The 17,855-nt window shown below is 37.2% G+C and overlaps 1 protein-coding gene across 1 annotated transcript; it reads right to left on the bottom strand.

Annotated features, from left to right (window-relative positions):
• Positions 1–6,654: 6,654 nt before the first annotated feature.
• On the bottom strand, positions 6,655–16,716 carry dhodh (dihydroorotate dehydrogenase). The gene is made up of 9 exons (XM_069174324.1): positions 16,623–16,716; positions 15,250–15,462; positions 14,954–15,153; positions 13,161–13,243; positions 12,659–12,846; positions 11,997–12,110; positions 10,696–10,849; positions 10,448–10,607; positions 6,655–9,542 (listed from the first exon to the last, which is right to left on the bottom strand). The coding sequence occupies exons 1-9, from the start codon at positions 16,638–16,640 to the stop codon at positions 9,455–9,457; spliced, it is 1,218 nt and encodes a 405-aa protein (XP_069030425.1). The 5' UTR covers positions 16,641–16,716; the 3' UTR covers positions 6,655–9,454.
• Positions 16,717–17,855: the final 1,139 nt, after the last annotated feature.

The raw sequence follows: 17,855 nt of genomic DNA, 5'->3' as shown, positions 1-17,855 counted from the left end.
AACCACGAACTTCCAAAAGTTTTAAAGTTTTATAAATGATCCTTAATTTGGAACAACTATTCAAACAAACACTAAATTCACTCCTCATAAATACTACAATTAAAATATTTAGCAACTTCCTACTTAATAATTAGCGTTGTTTTCTCTGTATATCTTTAAATCAGACTGTTTGTTGAAAGTGTTGCAAACACAAATTATTAATTTTGTTTAAATCTTTGAGTTACAGTTCATTAGACTTTGTTATTTGGGTATATATCTATTTAATTAATGTATAGGGGCTGAGTGAACGTATAAATTGCCTCTCAGGCTGCTTGTTTCACGCTGTCTTGGGCTAATGAGAGCTGAAGTCCCATATGCCTTTACTGCATGGCAGCAAGTGAGTGGGTGTTTGTTTATTTTATTGGAAGTGTGAGTTATGTAAAGCCTTGAACATCTATCGAAGCACTGAAATTGTAATATCTGGGAATTATCTGAAGTGGGTCCTTTGCACTTTTGCCTTGATACTTACTTTTAGTGTATAGAGCGGTACAGAACCAGAGAGCAAAATTTGATTTAAATAAATTATATTGAAGATTTTAATTTCAGCAGTATGCAGTATATCATAGCTGTGCGGTTGTTCGCTAATGTTGGCAGTATCAGTACAGTCCTAATAAACAGATTTTTATTTATTTATTTTTTTTTATGTTAAATTAAATAATAAATAAGAATTTACAGATTTTATATTTAATGTTGTGCAGAAGAAATATATTTGTTGTTAAGTTTTCATGGGTTTTAATGGCAGAGATAAGACCATTTTAAACTCAACATGCTGTTATTTTGTGAAAAGAGTTTTTCTCAGCTATTACATGACTTAAAAAAAATGTTTTTAATCAAGTCACAGTCAATTTTCAGACTTAAATGTAATCCAACTGGAAAATAAAATCCAAACATGATTTCATTGTGTGTCCTTTAGCATTTAAAGGAAGCATTTAGACATGAATAATATGTTTTATAACAAACTGGCATATAGTTGTAAGTAGATAAATGTGTTTAATATTAATTCATCAACAGGTATAATCAGATGAATGATGATGTAGTGAAGCAGTCATAATAATATGAAATACGTCTTTGTATAAGTTATATTACAAAAAACACTTAAAGATGTTGCTATAACCATATCTTAGCATGTTATAAACCATTTAAGAAATGTTTGTAAACAGATCATAAATGCTGTTAGAAGTCACTTTGCCAAAGATGTGTTTTTATAGTTTGAAAAAACATAACTACATTAACATGTATACTTTTTATGGAAAATAGAACCTCAAACAAGATGTATCCTGCTGTATCTGTCTCTTGCCTCTTTGGGTTTTTTTATGTATACACACCCTCCCATCAGCAGTAATCGATTTGGGCAGGGTGGTATGTGGTTCATGACTCTGCCTGCCTCCATCACACCTGTGACTTCCTGTAGCCAGAGGCCTCACCAGCTTTCATAACAGCCATCTGCAGGAGGACACTCGTCTGTACACTTCAGTCACCCTGCACTGCAGACACACAGCACTCAGGCTACTTCAGGCCTCCAAATGCATCCAGGCTTTTTCCACGTTCACACCGCTGTCTGCTTTTATTTCATACACAACAGGTGTTTTGCGCCAAATGACACAAAACTGGACTTTTCTTTTTCAGTGCTTTTATTTTCAGACCTAAATCGGCCCGGAGTGAACATTTCCTGCTCTGTACGTCATGCATCTCAAACACTTTTAGACTGATGCACGTTAATCCGCTCAGTTTACCACAGTCTCAATCCAAAGAGAAATGTTTTGATGATGAATAAACTGTCACCTGTGCTGGAAACAGGTCATCTAGGTGTGACACAGCTCTCGTTTGCATGAAGTGCAATGATATATGAAAGAAAAGGAGGGTGTGGTAAGGCCAGTGCCCACTGTGGAGTTACAGTAAACAGCACTGATGTAGGTTTGTCAGTATGGTTAAAAAAAACATTAACCTCATTAATAAACAGGATCACCTAACTGTCTCCTCCAAACAATGTCTGTGCGTCCACTACAGATGATCTCTTTGAGTCAGGGATTGTATGTGCTTTTGTTTGTCTAATAGTAATTTGACTACAAAAAAGAAGTAACTATTAGAAAATAATACTGCACATGTACAAAAGAAAAATGGAAACTTAGTGAGAGCCTCTGATAGCAGCTAGCAGTTCAGAGTCTAATACAACTGAGTAGATGAGGCTGTAGAACGTCTGAACATTGTGTTCAAACCCTTACAGGAAAGAAAACAGGTTTCCCATGTTTCCCATGACCAAAATACATGTGCATAATCACGTGTGAGGTTTTGAAAGTTTTTGTTTTGTGAAATTCATGTGTTTTTTTCTGTAATGGAAATACTGTAAGTAGCAGATACAATTTTGAGGCCGTGTCATGACAAGAAAGTAGTTATGTTGTATCTTAATACAAATCTTATATTTTTGTATATCAATACATATATGAAGAAAACGTGTTGATTTTTTTTTTTTTCTGAAAATGGATATAAAATCTGTCTGTGCTTAAGAAATAGAATAAACAGAAATACACTTGTTCAATCTACTGAGGTAACCCAGGATATACAGTATACTTTTTGAAATATAAGGGTGTATATATAGAAGAAGAAAAAAAAGAAAAGAAAAGTGAAACAATATGCAACATAATAAATAATTTATATTTCTAAAAATGTATATCCAAGTTCTTTGCCAATTTTATCTTACTGTGTTAACTTCTGTCTGAAAATGACAGAATATAAACATCCAGATAAGATTACGTCACCATGAGGATTCAAGAAGAACATTAATGCCTGTTTGGTTGACTTGACCTGACAAGCTCGCAGCTGTCATTCCTCTTCCTCCTCCTTATGGCAAACAAACACCTCAGACAGCACCTGCAGCCCTCCACGTTACATAATCACCTCTGCTTGACATCCGCCTTACTGTCCATTGATACTTTTCACCCGTTTTTCAGAATTGAACAAAACTTTTTGAAGACCTGCTTTTATTTAAGTCTGTGACATCAACGATGGTGTAATAAAGATATATACCCTAAGTCACTTTAAAAATCTATTGCAAAATGGTTGTATTTGATTGAAAATTGGGATCCACTAAAAATCCGATAATATGGTTCCATGTTCATCCTTTTCTCTGCCATGATGTCCTAACAGCTGTTGCCTCTCGCCCAGAGGAGATGATGCTATTCCTCGATACGCAGTGTCACAATGTTAAAACAATGTGTGTCTGGGTTCTGGAAGAATATTAAAAGTGACACACAGTAATTTTAGATGTTGATTTACCTTTGAATCCCCTGCATTAAGCTGTTTATTAGGATGTATACTGAGAAGAACACTCTACAGGGATCATTTGTATATCTGAAAAGGTATTATGGATAATTGCAAGGAAAATGAATATTTTTGGGGTGACAACTCAACCCTTTACTGTGAAACACTGGACTAACAAACTGAAACAGGAGTCGCCTACATAACGGAAGAAACAACTGCAAATTAAAAGGATGAATACTCATATATATAAATATAAATATATATATAGAAATATATATATATATGATTATTTACTTTGGATATTTTCTTGAAATAATGTTTTGGAATGTTTGGAGTCAAACAATTTTCTATATACAAAAAAAATTGTTTCAAAAAGGGCTTTGCTTACCCATGACATGTTCTCAAAACAAAATTAATGAGTCAGTGCCATTGAAGAAGCCCAATTCATCACTACTAAAGCCTGTTTAAAACCATTTGAAAAGGTTAGTTTTCAGTTCACTTCTTACAAACAGAAACACAACATAAAAACATAAATGTAAGAAACTATTTTTGAAGTGCTTCATGAAGAGTGAGGCCGACAAAATTTTCAGTACGAAGCTGTTGCACCTCTAAAACTGGCTTTGTTTTAAGGTTCAGGTTAATAATCATTCCCTGTTAGTATCTTGTATTCATCTCATTTTAGATTAATTGAAAAAAAAAATGAAAGGTCTGTTTGTCACAGCTGCATCATCTATATGTTTTTCCTGGTTAGTTTACTTTGTTATTATTAGAATTAGCATTAGTTCCCAAACATGTCTATTTAAAAAGCAACGGAACAATTACTTTTGAATTTGTAATACATCCTGCTTCAAATAGTGTAAAAGTACCAAATGAAAGGCACGACCGTCTGTGATGAGGTTATAGGGGGTCAGGGTGATGCAAGAACTGCTCTCTACAAGCTAAAGCTCTGTGTACCACTGAAAAGGGGCACATCTTCCTCATGCTCCCTAGTGCAGGTTAAATTACAGGCAAACAGTCTGTCACGACACTATAAACTCGCATGCACTGCATAGAGAGGAAGAAAAGCTCACACAAGAGGGGGCTTTAGCAGCAAATCTTATTTGGATTCAAAGCGGACAAATCTATGTAGATTTAGTTTTTTTTCCTCACAGATGTGGTTTAGCTCAATCAGGTTGGCTGGAAATAATCTGTGAAAAGCTATTTTCAAGCAACTTCAATGGGTTTCAGTTAGATTTCAGTATGAGCTTTGGCGCGGGCCTCTGCAGGGCTTTTATGTTGTTGCTCTGAAGTTATTCCAGTGCTGATATCTCCTATGTGTTCACGTTCACGGTCCTCTCGGAAGACTGTTTCGATCTCAAGTGTTTGGCAGTCTAAGGCAGGTTTCCTCTGGAGAATTTCTCCATATGTGTCTTAATTCACTGTTCTGTTGATTTCAAGCCTCCCCCATAAGATGCTGTAATCAACCCGCTTCGCAGGGAAATCTGTTAGATGGCAGCTCGACTTTTTGTCTCTTGCCATGTGAAATGCCTTTCATGAAACCAGGCTGTTATATACAACTTTTTTTTAAAAGAGTTTATTTTTAAACTCATGGGGTTTTTTTTCTCTCTAAATGATTAGGTGTCGCAGCCGTCCCGGCGCAGTATACACGTACTGAGATCGACACTTCGACCGAAGGACTATGTTTTGTAAGGGTTTATGTAACTCATCTCAAGCCGTTAGACTTCAAATAAATTTGTAATAAATGTAAATAGAGAAAAAACCTGTTTAAATTCCAAGTAGGATTCGAAAAAAAGTATAAATAAAAAGTATAATATTAACTAAATTCACTCTGAATATGCTGCCTCTAAACTTTACAGTATCTGTTTTTAAAAAATGTTACTTTCCGGGTTCCGGGTACTTTTCTAAATCACCTTACTTATTTGTGGACTATCTGCTATGTTTATATTTGATTATATTTGTTTTTATTTTATGATTTGTCATGCAAACTTGCTTATTTAGGCATAAAAAAGTTTTATTTTGAAATAAAATTTTAGGAACATTGCAAAAAAATGTAAATATTTATGATATTAATGTGTAATAAAGGTAAAGGCATTAAAAGCACTGACTGGGCTTGAAATCTATTATTTTCATTTAAATAAAAGCATGGAGATGTGAAGTATAGAGTATATAGTATATTGTATAGAGTATAGAGTACATAGTATATTGTATAGAGTATATAGCATATTGTACAGTATAGAGTACATTGTATATTGTATAGAGTATATAGTATATTGTATAGAGTATAGAGTATACAGTATATAGTATAGAGTATAGAGTATAAAGTATATTGTATAGAGTATATAGTATAGAGTACATTGTATATTGTATATTGTATAGAGTATATAGTATATTGTATAGAGTATAGAGTATAGAGTATATTGTATAGAGTATATAGTATATAGTATATTGTATCGAGTATAGAGTATATATATACTATATATAGTATAGCCAGGGTGATGCGGCTAAGTTTAATGTTTCGCCGTGACACAGGACGTTGATGTTTAAGGTCAAACGATGCTCCAAACATCATGAAACTTGTATCAGGCACCAACTTTCATTAGTTTTTGAAGATGTTAAAGCCACCACCAAAATACGCTTTCTTTCTTTTCTTAATTTCCATGGGATCAGATTTCCTTTTCCTTTTGTGGTCACTGTTTTCCATTGCTGGAATCACTTTAACACACACAAACCCCTCATTTAAATACAGCAATTTGCACCTGATTTCAATGACACAATTACTCAGTAAATCACCCGCAAAACAGGTGCAAAACATTTTTGGGGAAGGAACACACAATTTAGTACCTTTATTTGAGATGTGTTTTATATGACAGTTAAACTGTCTTATAAAGTTACATCACTTGTGACTCTTTCTGCGTCTTTGAACCAAACTATTTCCAGCTATTTCTGTGATATGCTGTATACTTGTAAGGAATAGGAAGTGCTTACATATGCCTTTTGTCTTCATAGTATAAAAAAAAAAAAAAAAAATGTTTTTCCTGGACTCGTAATTTTTGCCAATTGCCACAATTTTACCAGATAAGTCACCTAACCTTTATAAATTGCATCACAATCTACATAAAATTTCATATAATCTATCTAATAGTTATTGAGACATTTCACCGTGGACCAACTATGTCAGGAAACATGCGCTGGTTCCACTTTCCTCTTTAATAACAGTTTTATATTATTACAGGTGAATATCTTTGAGTTTAAGGATGTCCCTTTGGGAATCACAATGGGCATTTTGCACTGTTTTCAGACTTTTAAAAAACTAAAACTAATTTTGTTTCATCCATAATGAAGACAGTAAAGAGCTGCAGCACTTGCAGATGTTGTTTACTCAAAGCAATATGCCGATTTTACAAAGAGAGAATGTTAATGTCTTCTGTTCATTCAATTACTTTTTCTATGACTACCATTTTCCTATTTTCACTGGCTGTATGTGTAAGACATGCTCTACACATAAGGCAGTTTTCATAGCCTGTTCTTTAGTAATACTGCTGTCTCCAACAGAAAAACAAGGTTTGACCTATAAAGCCTTTATTATTGGTCTCGTGAATATACACAACAACTGACACAGTAATAAACATTTGTGTTATACTTTCATTTTCCGATCAGCTCACATATATAAACAACAGCACGAACAGCAGCTCAGGAAAAGATTAGTGCTACTGGCTATGACCGAAGTTATATGAGGAAACCGTACATCCAAGTGGCCATCCATTTTGAAGTTTTGCTTGCCTGGAAGCCAGGCCTCGCCTCTCTTCCCCCTGTAACACCACATATGGGATGCAAGCCAGTCTGGACGCCCCAGGAAAGGAAGAAGGAGGCACTTGGCAGCTCACAGCTGATCCTCACAGAACTGCTGCCTTCACTGGCTATGTCCAATGGCCGCTGTCTATTCTCAGATTAGCAGGCGGTGTTGTGATAAAGTGAAGGATTCTCAATATGTCAATGACTGACGGAAATCCAAGAATAACTATAAAAGCAGCAGCCTGCACCAACAGGAGGCCATGACACCACACAGCAATAAGAGCAGAGGGAGTCGGAGTTCATCTGAGGGGAAGATGACTTGAAGGGCTTTCTGTACTGCTGCCAGGAACATAAAGCAAGGTCATCTAAGTCCTTTTAAATTTGAAACTCTCTTAAATGAGTTTCACTGTGTTTACTGTTACTACAGATGATTAGAAAGATCAGGCAGAGAAGGTTTGTCGTCAGAAGGACTGTGAAAATATTGTTTTGCTTTTGTTAAAAAAAAAAAAAAGAAAAACTCCTGCAGTCATTCCCACAGTGAAACTTGTTTCGTTTTTTATTGTTATTATTTTTGCTGGACTTTAAAACATATTTTCCACTCCGTGTGAATCATTTGCCCTGACATGTGCTGCACATATACATTTTCTAAAATCTTGAGACGGTACACTGTACAACATTCAAAAAAGTTATTCCTTGCAAACGTCCTCACACATAATGTACTGCGTTCCACAGTCTGAGTTTTTATGAGGGAAAATGATGGTAAAATAAGCACAATGTGAATGTAAATTCTGCAAAAGGTACATGATTCTTTCATCACTGCTTCAAGGTCTTCTGGCGCAAGAGAAAAGAGGATGTTTTCAAAGAGCCAGGTTGACCTGACCAAATGCAGAATTTAGTGATGCATTTATTTTGAAGGTCTTTAGGGATTATTAGCAAGCTGGGAAAGGAAACTGAAAAAGATTCTTTCTCTGCGGATCATTGAAGTGTTCAATACATTTTACACCAATGTCACAAATAGATTTTGCAAATTTGGGGTCTGATGGTAGCAATATGTTAGAGTAAGGAGTCATCAGGGTCAGTATGACTGATCCTCTGGGGTCCGAGAATAACCACAGACTCTCCACTTGTTTATTGTTACGACACTTTTCAGCATCAAAACAAATAGAATCGGGGTTCTGTCTTGAAAAGGGAGTTGCTGTTTTGAAATGTAAAGACTCTTGGTTGAAGTTGTCTGTTAGCAGTAAGGCTGTAGTTTGGTGTTGATCTTCCAAACTGAAACAAGTACCTTTAAAAAGTATAACGAATTAATTGGCGGCAAAACTGAAAAAAGTGATGAAATTTGTCACAGGATTGCAAATGGCACATAGTGCTTTCATATTCATAATATACAGAGAGTACCAAGCAGCCTAATAAGTATCAGCCTGATGTTTTTCCAACACGGAGTTCTGTGGCTCTTATTTTGTAGAATATCTCTTCACTCAGAAGTAAAATGATTATGTTCTCTAAGCAGGAAGTGATTAAGAAAAACATCAAGGTTTTATGTAGTGTTTCCTGGTTACCCGGGACTTAGCCGGTCTACTGCCAGATCTCTCCAAGTGGAGCTTTGATGAATTCTAATATCTTGAAACATGGTCACAATCCCAAACTGGTCCTGTCTAACAGCACAGTGCAAAATATACAACTTCATCCCAAACACAAGTAACATTTAAGATGTTATTGTGTTGGGATTTTTGTGCAGTACCATCTTAAATATGTCTTTGCAATTGTTTTGCAAACTGCAATTAATTTATGAATAATATTTACTTTTAGAGGGACAGCAAATAAAACGGGGTCAATATTTGAAGGCATGTTTCAACTGTATTTGATATTTGCTAAAGTTTTTGCGATTTCAACCGTAAATCATCATGACATTATTTTCTTCACACACAAGAAAACAGTTTGTATATGTATTTAAACATAAGTTTAGGAGGCAGGTGCTTGAAAAGTTTAAGCACTTTGGTGTCAGTGTGCATTTGAGATACACTTAACTGCTGTTACACTGTAACAAAGATGAACATCTGAAATCGAGGCTTAAATCAAGATCTTACCTTCTTAATACTGCAGATGCAACATCAAAGATTTATCATTACTCACTAATTTCCACATGAAGGTATGTCCTGAGATTTTGTGAAAGTGTGGTTATATCTGCCAGTTCAACCCATAATGTATCTGCCACCCTGGAAATCAAGATAGATGGATGAACTACCACAAATACTCAGCATTCAATACAGTTCAGGAAAAGCTGACCATCATGTTTCCTTGTAAGCGGAGGCAGCAGCTCCAGGAGCCGCTATGCCACGAGCGTCCGTGTTCCCATTTACCATCTTTACAGCGGATTCTGGTCCTGAGTCGACCCATCTGTTCCCCTGTGATCAGCTCCAACTGCCTCAGACACACTGCTGAAACCTTGATCTCTGTGCAACAGATGAGTGCAGTGGTATAAACATTAGTGCTGAGAATCAAAGAGGATGATATGTTTCTGCAAACTGGAGAAACAAACCCATCAATCAACAGGTGTAAAGTAATGAAAACTAGTGCTCAAAGTCTTTGAGAAATGTGGTGGATGAAATGATTTTCAGCACAACAGTCTCATACCTCGTGGAGTTGCACTAACATCACTGCCGAACACAACTGTAAGAGTAAACTGGTGCTCAAATTGAGGAGCCAATCACAGCGGCCTCTGCCACCCGGAAACCATATAGTCAGATTATCGAAACTTTATTTGTAGGCGAAACCAAATGCGTGACCTGAAATATGTCCGTAATAATTTGTGTGCATATATGTACAGCATGTACAGTAAATTAAAGTTGAGCTGGAAAATTGTTTTGTAAACTGTGATGGATGATAATTTTTCTACATTCACCTTCATTTTCACCTCCAAAGAAAAGCTAACATGTTTTTTTTTTTGTTGTCTTTTTTTTTTTAAACCTGCCTGACTCTGTCCGTCCAGGGATTGCAAATGAAAAATGAGCTCGAAGCTAAATCTGATACAAAACATCTTCTCCTGATGAGATTATTGTATTTTTAAATTGTCCCTGTTGTAAATAAATATAATAAACTAAACTAAAACTCAGACTTTTTAGGTAAATAGCTGGGCTACTTGGGCTGATGATTAAAATATAATTTCCAATCAAAATGATGTCCAAGACTTTTAAAAGTAAGATTTGTATTACTTGAGCTAAACCAAAGCAATCTTTTTAATGATCAAAAATGACTTCCAGACAAAATTCTTCAAATTTCCACTCACACTTTGGCCCCGACTTGATGACATTTTCCTTGTTGGTACTTTACGAATATTTTAATGCGCACTTATACTCACTTGAGAAGTTGTTCCAATTCTCGCTTTATCTTTGTCACTACAGGTGGACCCTGATAGGTCATGACAGTGTAGAGCTGAACCAATGAAGCACCAGCACGGATCTTATCCATTGCATCCTGCCCACTGGCCACACCTCCAATTCCAACTATCAGTACTTTACCTACAACAACATGAACAATAGTGAGTTTATTTTATATGTCATGTCTTGATGCTGAGGGGACTAAACATTGACAGAGATATTTAAATACCTTTGGTGAGGCTGTACATCTCTCTGACAGTGCTAGTCGAGAGGTCTTTGAGAGGCTGGCCACTCAGCCCTCCGACCTCAGACTTATGAGAGTCCTGAAGTGTCTCTGGCCTGGACACAGTGGTGTTGGACACCATTAAACCATCCACTCCCAGCTGCAAACACAGAACATACACAGAAGTAAGTGGCTGCATCTACAGGAGCAGAACTGATGTATGGAGGCGAGTAGAGGCCATCTGACTTTCACAGACCTCTAACGTAAAGTGTACTGTCATAAAGAAAGAGTGTCGTTAAAATATTTGCTTTTTTTCCCTCCCTAATGTCTCTTCTATTAAGGTGCATCTACTCTTCACTCCAATGAGCACAAAAAAACAACTGGAGTTGTAATAAAATTACCAGAGCCGAGTGGAAGAGGGGAGCCAGACCTTTTTAAAGTATTCTGATCAAGCTTGAGGCAGAACATTTTCAGCGTTCTGATAATGCTGAAAATTATAAAGTAAAACGATCAACTGAGACACCACACAAGTGGTTTAAATAATTATGTAGAAAACAGAGGCCCTAAACGATAAATTATTTTTCATAATTTTCCATTTCATTGCTAAACTACTACACACATCACTTTACAAAATACTTTTTTTTTTTTTTGTTTAAATTAAATCAGGGTCTGATGAAGATCTGTGTTTACATTTTGGACTGAGACTATGTAACATGCAATGAGCCCTTCACAAGACGGCTATATTGTTTTTTTATTTTTATTTTAAATGAATTTATTCTCTGTCCTTCTATTTACCAGATTGATTTTACTTTAACTCCTGAAATATTTAATTTTTTTTTTTTTTTTTACCTTGTAAAGCACTTGTAGCTTTGATTTGAAAGATGTTCTACAAATATGATTTATTGTTGTTGTTACTAAGGCAATTTTCATGACGCTGAAGCCAAATTTGCAGAATGTCATTTGTTCCTGTCAAACAAGCAGGCGGCTGCACCCTTGCAAAAGGTGTGTGCAGTTTGCATGAGAACATGTGATGTGGGTGTCTCAAGTTACAACAAAACAATTCAGAAACTACAGGTTTAATTCCATATAAGAAGAGAGTGTAAACTTGAAAAGTATTTAATCAGATTGATATTGTAAAAAATGGCAATGAAAGTGAAATGTTTCAATTAAACCTGCAGAGACCCTCTATTCACCATGAATGTAAAGCACAGCAGAAATACAGTATGGCAGTACAAGAGAGAAATTAAACACAGAATTCAAAGAAATTTCATTATGATAAAAATGTAATAAGTTAGTTAAATTCCAACCTCAGTCACAACATCAGCAATGTCTTGTTTGTCCTGGGCAGTGAGGTCAGGAGCGATCTTCACCAGGACCGGAGGTTTGTGTTTTTCCTGCAGTGCATCCCTCTCCTTCAACACCTGAGCAGATTAAATGGGTATCAGGTGAGAAGGCAGAGAGCTGCAACTACTTTAAACTAGACAGAAAGACGGTGTGCGGGAGTGGAGTTAAAGTTCAGAGAGTTCAAACTTTTGCCTCTGAATTGATGGATGATGGATTCAACAACAAAAATACAGAGTAGTTACTTAAAATAACAACTTACATCATGTTTAAGAACTCAACACCTAAACAAGTTTTGTTTTTTTTAAATGCTTTAAACCCTAACAAGCAAATAAATAAATAAATTCTACATTGCCGTAGTTGGTTGTTGAACCCTAAACCTAAACCTAACTTTAACAACAAATCACAGGCAGAGCGTCCCTCTTGCTGATCCAATTCAGCACCAACTGACCTGTTTGAACTCCTAGCAAGTTTTCAGAGTGGTAAGAGCGACGTAAACTTGCATCAAACACTTTAATGCCGATTTTTGAGGATGGAAGGCTGAGCAACAGGGCCTGATGGGGAGTTTTCCTTGTGCTCACATTTCCATCAGTGTTGGGTAATTTAGCAAACATTCAGACAGTCCTACCGTGTGTAAGAGCTGGCGGAGCTCAGCCTTCCCCTGCAGATCTCGGAGACCCGGCGTGTTAGGACTGCTGACGTTGACCACCAGGTAGTCAGCCAGCGGGCCGAGCGCTCTCACCCCCTCCAAGTAATCTGCCCCTGCATCCCGGGACAGCTTGTTCTTCCCCAGGTTGATGCCCAGGGGAAGGCCAGCTATAAACACAGACACGCGCACATATGAAAACACACGCACACACAAATAGGGAAGCTGGGATAAACACAAACACAGGCTGCATCATCAGACGCGTGACTCAACTGGGGCAGAGGCTGCTGATGTGCTAAATGGGCTGTGAGCGAGTTTGGAGACACAATAAAACGCGAGACAAGGACAGGTCAAGATCATTAAAATAGAATAAAAATTTTTTTAAAAAGAGTCGTTTATTTAACCTCATACACAATCCAGTTCTTAAACTGGATCAGTTATCACGTTTAGAGGAGTTCACAGAATAAAAGGAAGGCCTGCTAACCTTTACTTTGTCCCTGCTGTTCTTCTTCTCTGGCCTTCAGCCTCGTCTGTACTTCTGCCAAACCACAGCTGTTGAATCCATATCTGGACACACACCACAAGCACACGTACACACATTAAGTACAACTTGTTAAATTACAACCTAGGAATATAAATAATCCTACACGCTTCATTCCAGATTCAGGATGTTGAATAATTGCTTATGGGGCAGCTCTTCTATCAGATATCTCTTTGCCTGTTGATGTTCAGCCATCAGTAGATTTTCTGAGGCGCTGTCTTCATTTTAACTGCACATGGATTCTCATGATGGAAGCATGACATTATAATGAGACATGTCTCGTTATAAAGTACAAACTTCACTTTTTGATAACATTGATGCTCGCTCCAATTACAACAAGAAACTCACTTTAAGTTCAAAATGAGACACCGAGAGATGTCTTTCCAACGTGGCAGCTCTGCTTTGCTTTGCATGTTTTAAAGTCTCGGCATACGAAGTTCCAAGACTGTTGCGTGCAAACAATGTTTAAACTTTTTCAAACAAAACAATTTGGTTTAATTGTATTGATTTACATGCTATACAAATGTGCAGCTTCGTGGCGTGCACCAAGTACATAGAAGTTGTTATTCACATGTGCTACTAAGTACTAATAAGTTTCGTTACTTGATCAAAACCAGCGCCTGAGTTACACATGTTTGTGTCAGCAGTGGTCCGAGTGCGATGGGGATGTTTTACGCACCTGAAACTTCAACTTTAACTTCAACTTTAAACTGGGTAATACTCTAATCCTTTTTAAATTTAAAAAAAATAAATAAATAAATAAATAAATAAATTCTATAGAAAGAGGAATAACTCCAACCAGAGTTTTAGAGCTGCTGGTAAAGCTCAAAATTTACAGGTAAATTTCTGTCATGAAGATAAATCATCATAAATTAACATAATTTCCCAATTTGATTGGGTATAATGGCTGTGGGAAACAAAATTGAGGCAGATTTCCTTCATTCAGCTCATTCCAAAAGTGTAACAAATTAAATCTACAAAGACAATGAGATAAACCTTTATAAATCTGAACCGTACAGCAGAAAACATGTAGGCGAGATAATCTCTTTGAACATACTAAATGAACTGAAAAAGAAGATTATCATTACTGTCGCTTTCAACATAAAAGAAGAATCCTGTGAATCTTTTACTGTTTATTGATAAACTAAAATAGAGGGGGCTTTAGCTACTAAATATGGTAAAAAAGAAGAAATATTTTTAAAGTCACGAAATGTGCACATAAAAGGCATGACTGATTAATAAATTCAGCATCTATGAGCTCCAACGAGCTACAGTTCAAGAAAAATCTGTTAACTTTTGAGGCTGACTCACTGCTTACTAAGCTCTCAATGTAATGACAGCATCAGATCATGTGAGATTACTAGTGATATTTTTTACACAAATAAATATTTAAACACCATTAAAACAGAAAGAAAAAAGTAAATAAAACAATGTTCATTTAATGTAAAAACACAGTGATAACTTATAAAATACGATTTGTATTGTTACTAACATATATTGTGTATACTCAGCTGCCATTATAAGGTAAACCTAAAACAGCCTTGCAAACACCTCTCTGTATAATACAGTACAATTCACAGTAGCATCAACTCTCTGAGTGGTTAGAAAAGTGATTATAACCTTGCTGACGATAGGATTCATATCTGGCCTGCCAGAGTTTCAACACGGAGCACCAAATAAACTAGAGAGCTTTAGATTTTGTATTCTTTTCAGGGAATTTACTTTCGGTAACGTACCTGTTAATAATTGCGTTATCTGCAGTGAGTCGAAACACGCGTGGTTTGGGGTTCCCCTCCTGAGGTTTGGGAGTAATCGTCCCCACTTCAACGAAGCCAAAACCCACTTTGTACAAGCCGTCTATGGCCTCTCCGTGCTTGTCAAAGCCTGCCGCAATCCCAATAGGGTTTTTGAACTTTAACCCGAGGACGTTCACTTCCTGTGGAGACGTAATAACAAACAGGAGTCAGATGTCATTCTGAGGTTTATAGAAAGTGTCCACTTCACTGAGGATGCAGTGAGGTGACATGCTTACCAAGGATGCAGGGTCCTGGTAGCGGTTCAGGGGAATCAGACCCAGACCGATCATCCTCACTGACAACACGTGCGCTGTCTCTGGCCCCACAATCCTCTGCAGTAGGGGCATCAGCTGGTTGGCATAGAAACGCTCATCTCCAACCACAGTGAGGTAGGAAGCAAAGAGGAGGCTACCTGAGCTGATGACCTTCACAGCCTCTTTTAATTGTTTCTGTTGGCGAGAGCATTATAAAAAAAAAAAACATCATGCACAGGATCATGTCAGACATTCATTACTGTGAGTTGGTTGTTAATAGTGAAATAAAAGAATTTATAATGTTTGCAGTGAGCTAATTCCCACAAAAACCTAAGTCTGCATGTGCCGTGTTGAATAAATAGTACAATCGTGTATACAGAAATGCATGGCAGGACATGGCCTTCGCGCTTTATATTACGAGTACACAAACAGTATGTTATATTTTGTGGGTGTAGCACACGTGTAAAATTTCATTGATAATATAAAAAACTTGATGCAGTTGACGACTGTGTCAGAATTTAGTACATTACAGTACATTTTTTGCAGCTCACAGCAGTATTAAAAGAAAAGGATGCATCTTTATAATTCTTTGTGGAGTTCACTGATCTCAGCAAAGCAGCACCTGACATGACATTAATCAACTAATTGATCAAAATCAGAGCGAATGAAGACATTTTTGGTGAACTGACAGCTTTGTTGCGTAAAACAGCTCAGTAAGGCGGGGGGGGGGGGGGGGGGGGGGGGGGTTTGAATTATATATTGATTCATATATTGATTCAATCTGAGTTTTACTAATGTTAGTAGAATCACTTTCAATCACTTTCCCCTGCAGAGTATTTGTTTCTTACGAAACAATCAACAAGGTTACACAGATGAAGCAGTTCACGTAAATACTAATGTCGAGAAGATACAACTGTGTTTGCTGCTGTGACGATGACGGAAAAAGGCAGCTGTACCAACAATAAGAGCATAAATCCTCCTAGTATTACACTGAAAGTGTAAACACTTTTCTAAAAACGTATGTGTGATTAGGAGTCATGTTTGGAGGAGACTAAGATAGCAAGCTGAAAACGTAGCATACTCCTGAATAAATAAATCAAAATATGTCTTTTTATGCATTTTTCTTACGCCCAAATTTCGAGGGGAAAGACGTGAATGAGACACGATCACCGGCTGCATGTGCTCCTGTGGTGATATGCAAAGACACCGCAGAGATGAGCTGCAGTGTTTCCCGGTGTAACGTTACTTTCAGTCAGAGCAACCGAGCGAGCCAAAAGGAGCACAAGTGTCGTGGCGACGTCTCAAAACACACAACTCTGCAAAACTAAAGATATTACCAGTGTCTCTGACATTACCTTCAATCGTCCCGCCATGGGCGCAGTTTTGTCATTGCATTTAAGGGCACTGAACGCCTTTTCGAACGTGTTACACAAACACGCGCGGGCTCTGTTTCCCCAATAACTTCTCGCGATACTTTAGTACTGGGTTTGGACGGTGACGTACATGCACGGATTCACGGAGCTTCTCAAGACGCAATAAAAAAAAGGCAGTGAAGGAGTGGTTAATATATAGAATGATTTATTTATTTTAAAGAAAATGTCATTATGATTCACACACAATACTATTTACAATGTTTTTCATGTTAACTGCAAATAAAAAGTGAAGCCTAACTGCTCAGTAGGCAGTAGAAAGCACGTCAGTTTGTGTGACTCTTGGTCCCACCAAGTGATCCCTTCACTTTGCATCTTGTTTGTGTCTAAAGTGATTTTCCTAATGTATTAAGAACATATGCAGAGTTTTTCTGGAGCAGCCTCTCTGATTGTCATGTGACGAATCCAAGTGACCTTAGTCAGTTTTGTTCCAGCCACTGTCCACGCAGGACTATTCGCTTTAGCTCCCAACATTATGAGAACAATGGACATGTTACTCAGGACATCCGTCTTTTTGTGGATTTCACTTGGATTACTATCTGTCCCTGAGAAGTCCGAGGCCTTTCTGAGCAACGACACCCCGGCACGGTGTGAATTTGTTTTCAGAAATGTCTGTTTGGAGTTTGTTGGGCAAACGACAACCTGGTCACAGGCCAGGAGCAGCTGTGAAAGTCAAGGAGGGGAGCTCCTGAGAGTGATGACCAGCCCGATCAAAGTCTTCCTGAGCAACATCACCAGAAAGGAAAAAATCATTGATTTCACTTGGTGGCTCGGAGAGGGGGTCCAAGGGGATAACCAGGAACCCACTAAAAGTAAGTGAATTACAGGTTTATCTTGTAGGTGTTGGATATGTTTTCTTTTCTTTTTTCTTTTTTTTAAGTTTATTGTGTTTTAAGTTTGTGGTCTTTAAGCACAAAAAGTATCTACTTCATAACCCCTGCTATAGGCTTTACATGGAGTGGTGGACAGTTCAACCAGGGAAAAAAATGACTTTTAGGTTGTTTGATTTGATTAATCACCGGAGGCCTAATGGTTGAAGACTATTCATTAAGAAGAAATGGGCACACATTAGAGAAAAAAATCTCATATCACCACAAAATTATCTCATGAATTCAAAGGAGGTAGTTGAGTAAGGTAGGGTTTCATTTGAATTTTCGG

This window comes from Embiotoca jacksoni, unplaced genomic scaffold (assembly GCF_022577435.1).
Source record: "Embiotoca jacksoni isolate LCO1_2020_lvr unplaced genomic scaffold, fEmbJac1.0.p SCAF_6, whole genome shotgun sequence".
Taxonomy (NCBI): Eukaryota; Metazoa; Chordata; class Actinopteri; family Embiotocidae; genus Embiotoca; species Embiotoca jacksoni.
Note: the sequence above shows the minus strand (reverse complement) of the source record. Positions and strands in the feature narration are given on the sequence as shown.